Source organism: Papaver somniferum, chromosome 2 (assembly GCF_003573695.1).
Source record: "Papaver somniferum cultivar HN1 chromosome 2, ASM357369v1, whole genome shotgun sequence".
Taxonomy (NCBI): domain Eukaryota; kingdom Viridiplantae; phylum Streptophyta; class Magnoliopsida; order Ranunculales; family Papaveraceae; genus Papaver; species Papaver somniferum.
Genome location: NC_039359.1, coordinates 213,235,087 through 213,238,146, shown reverse-complemented (window position 1 = coordinate 213,238,146; position 3,060 = coordinate 213,235,087). Strand labels below are relative to the sequence as shown.

Here is a 3,060-nt window from a genome sequence, read left to right as displayed (position 1 = left end):
CAAGTCTTCCACATGGTCCCCAGAATCCTTTGTCCTGACCAATATATCATCTACATCAACTTCCAATTTTGTGTGCACCCACTTTGTGAATATTTTCTCCACCATCCGTTGGTACGTCACCCCTGCATTTTTAAATCCAAAGGGCATCCTTGTGTAACAGTACAACCCTCTAGGAGCGAAGAAAGCCGTGTGTTCTTGGTCTTCATCAGCCAATGGTATTTGATTATATCCACAATATCCATCCAAGGATGACAACCTTTTGTACCCAGATGCCGATTCTACCATCTGGGAGATGTTTGGGAAAGGAAAACTATCTTTGGGGCATGCGGTATTCAGGTCGCTAAAATCAATGCATATTCTTATACCATTGTTCTTCTTGGGTACGATCACCATGTTCGCAATCCAATCTAGATACTTCGCCGGCCTTATGATTCCTGCATCCATCATCTTTTGGAGTTCCTTATCGATTTGCTCATGATAGGTCGTTCCGATCTTCCTTATTCGTTGTCTTATCGGCTTAATTGTTGGATCCATCTCCAATCTATGACAGGCCACCTGTGGATCAATTCCTGGCATTTCCTCCATGCTCCACGCAAATACTTCACAGTATTCTTTCAGAAATTCAACCAGCCTCGCTTCTTCTTCTTCTTCTTCCATCTTCGTCCCAATATTTAGAATCTTGGGTTCATCTTCATTCCCCACGTTTATATCCTTTGTTGGTTCCACCGCAACAAAATTCAAGACCGGTTCTCCTAGTGGTGTTGGTTCTTTTATCGGTTTCACAAGCTTTCCATCTTCCTCGGGTATTGCCCATCCTTCTTTAGCTTTTGCCATGTATACTCTTAGCTTGTTTTACTTCTTCAACTCAAGCGTTTTCTTCTTTCGTTCCTTCTTCCTTTTCAACCTCCCTTCGTAATTCTCAATGTTCTTCTCGTCACATTCTTCCGCATCTTGGCTATTTCCGCGTATTTCGTCGACTCCATTGGGCATGGGGAACCGCAACAATTGGTGATAAGTTGACGCGACTCCTTTTATCCCATGAATCCATGGTCTTCCCATGAGGGCATTATAGGGTGTCTCCATGTCCACCACGCAGACGGTAACCGTTGTCTCTAATTCTCATGCGAAGATTCTCACACGTATCTCTCCTTTTGGCTTCATCGCCACCCCATTCAACCCATATAGTGTATATGTCGAAGGCGTCATGTCAGAATCCTCGTACCCCAAAGCTTTGAACATATGATAAAAAAAGACATCTATTGAACTCCCCATGTCTACCAAGACCTTGTCCACGGCCCATACTCTTCCTTCACTACGTAGGCTCTCTTCTTCTAACAAGTGTTTACAAAGGGTTAAGGTGACCAATGAGTCCATATGCTGAATTCCTCCTTCTGGTGCATCCCGTGCTGAAAATGATATGTCTTTCTTTTGCCATTCTTCTAGCGGTTCTTTCCTTTCCATTGGCAATATATCATTCCCTTCATAATCCACCTTGTATATCCTTGTGAGCACGTTATCCTGGAAGTTGAGGAGATCTTCCTTTTAATGTACTACAGAATTGCATCCAAACGACTTCCTTCCCTGATCTGCTTGGACTTGGTGTTGCTCCGTCAAGTCCCCATAATAATGTTGCGGGGGTAGTGGTAATTCCTGGTCTTCTACGTAATGTGCGAGCTTCCCCTGTTCAATGAAGCGAAGTATGATCTTCCTGACACTTCTGTGATTGTTTGTATGGTGCCCATGGAAGCGGTGATATCTACAGAACTCATGATTCTTATTCCCAGGAGCTGGTTCTCTTCCCGAATTTGGTGGCGCCGGGATTTCCTCAGTAAGTATCACCTCCTCCCATATCCTTTACACGGTTGTGTTAAGTTTTGGAAGTTCTAACTCTGCCCATGTGTTTACCCCTTGCTTCTTTGGTTTTATGTTCTTCCACTGGTATCCTTCGGTTTCATCACTTCGCGGCTTTAGATCCTCTCGCAAGGACTTTTCCTTCTTTCGGCCATCCCTCCTCAGCTCTCCTCCTGGCGTTGTATTCATCCCTGCATGAATCATAGCGGTCAACATTACCTTCTCCTCCATCCGTTGCGTCCTATCTTGATTTTGAGAATTCCCCATTTAAATTCTCAATCTTCGTAACTCCTATATGATTTCATGGTCCATAATCCCTCTTACTGATTCGTCAATGTCTCTTTCTCGCCCCTTACGTTTGCTTTTATCCTCGCGCCTCCTTCCTTCTTCATTCCTGATCTTATGATTTTCTTCCCTCGCTTCCACCATCTTCCTCCTTAGGTCTCTTTCCCGGTCATATCCTTCTAACAGCATTCTTCTCTGCATTCCTCATTCGTCCTCTTCCTCGTAATCTTCATAAGGACTTTCCTTCCGATATATGATACTTTTCCGAGATGAAGTTGTTATTGTTTCTGAATTAGCGTCCTCTTCTTGAGAGATTCCAACCTCCATTTTGCTGCCACGTCCGTCTTCTCGTTTCGCCGGACTGTCTCGTCTTGCCGTTCCTGCTCGCCTTTCCGACCGGTACTTTACTCGCCTCTTCTCTCGACGGAGTGTTTTACTCGATTCGTTCGTTATCATGTCCTTATCACCATCGTCCTTCTCCACCTCATGTAGATTCTTTTCTGCTTCCTAATAGCCCCAGCTTTCACGATTCAGACAGGTTTCGTCACAGATTCATCTTCTTCGGTCGGTTCGCCTTTTTGTTGCCTCATGACTTCTCGTTTTTCATCTGCTACGGATGCTTCTCCTTTCTCTCCTTCCTTCCGGGCCTCCAACCGCCTGCTCCTTCTCACCACCATTAGGGGTTTCGTTTGTGTTGCTTTTCCTGCCATCGTTCAATTCTCGTTGAATCTGATTTTCTGTCTGCCGCCTCGCCACTTCTAGATCTTAGATTTCAGACAAAAATGAGCCACCAAATCTACATAACTTTTCTGCAAAAACAGCTCGCTCGAATCTCAAGCTATTACTATCTCAAAATGGTTTTATTTTCTCTCAAACTCTTAGACGAGGATGAATCCCCAATCTAAGTTTCCCTGTTTCTGGACG

At 44.4% G+C, this 3,060-nt stretch overlaps 1 protein-coding gene across 1 annotated transcript; it reads right to left on the bottom strand.

Annotated features, from left to right (window-relative positions):
- Window positions 1-2,340: 2,340 nt before the first annotated feature.
- Window positions 2,341-2,846, bottom strand: LOC113352794. The gene is made up of 2 exons (XM_026596567.1): window positions 2,730-2,846; window positions 2,341-2,643 (listed from the first exon to the last, which is right to left on the bottom strand). The coding sequence occupies exons 1-2, from the start codon at window positions 2,844-2,846 to the stop codon at window positions 2,341-2,343; spliced, it is 420 nt and encodes a 139-aa protein (XP_026452352.1).
- Window positions 2,847-3,060: the final 214 nt, after the last annotated feature.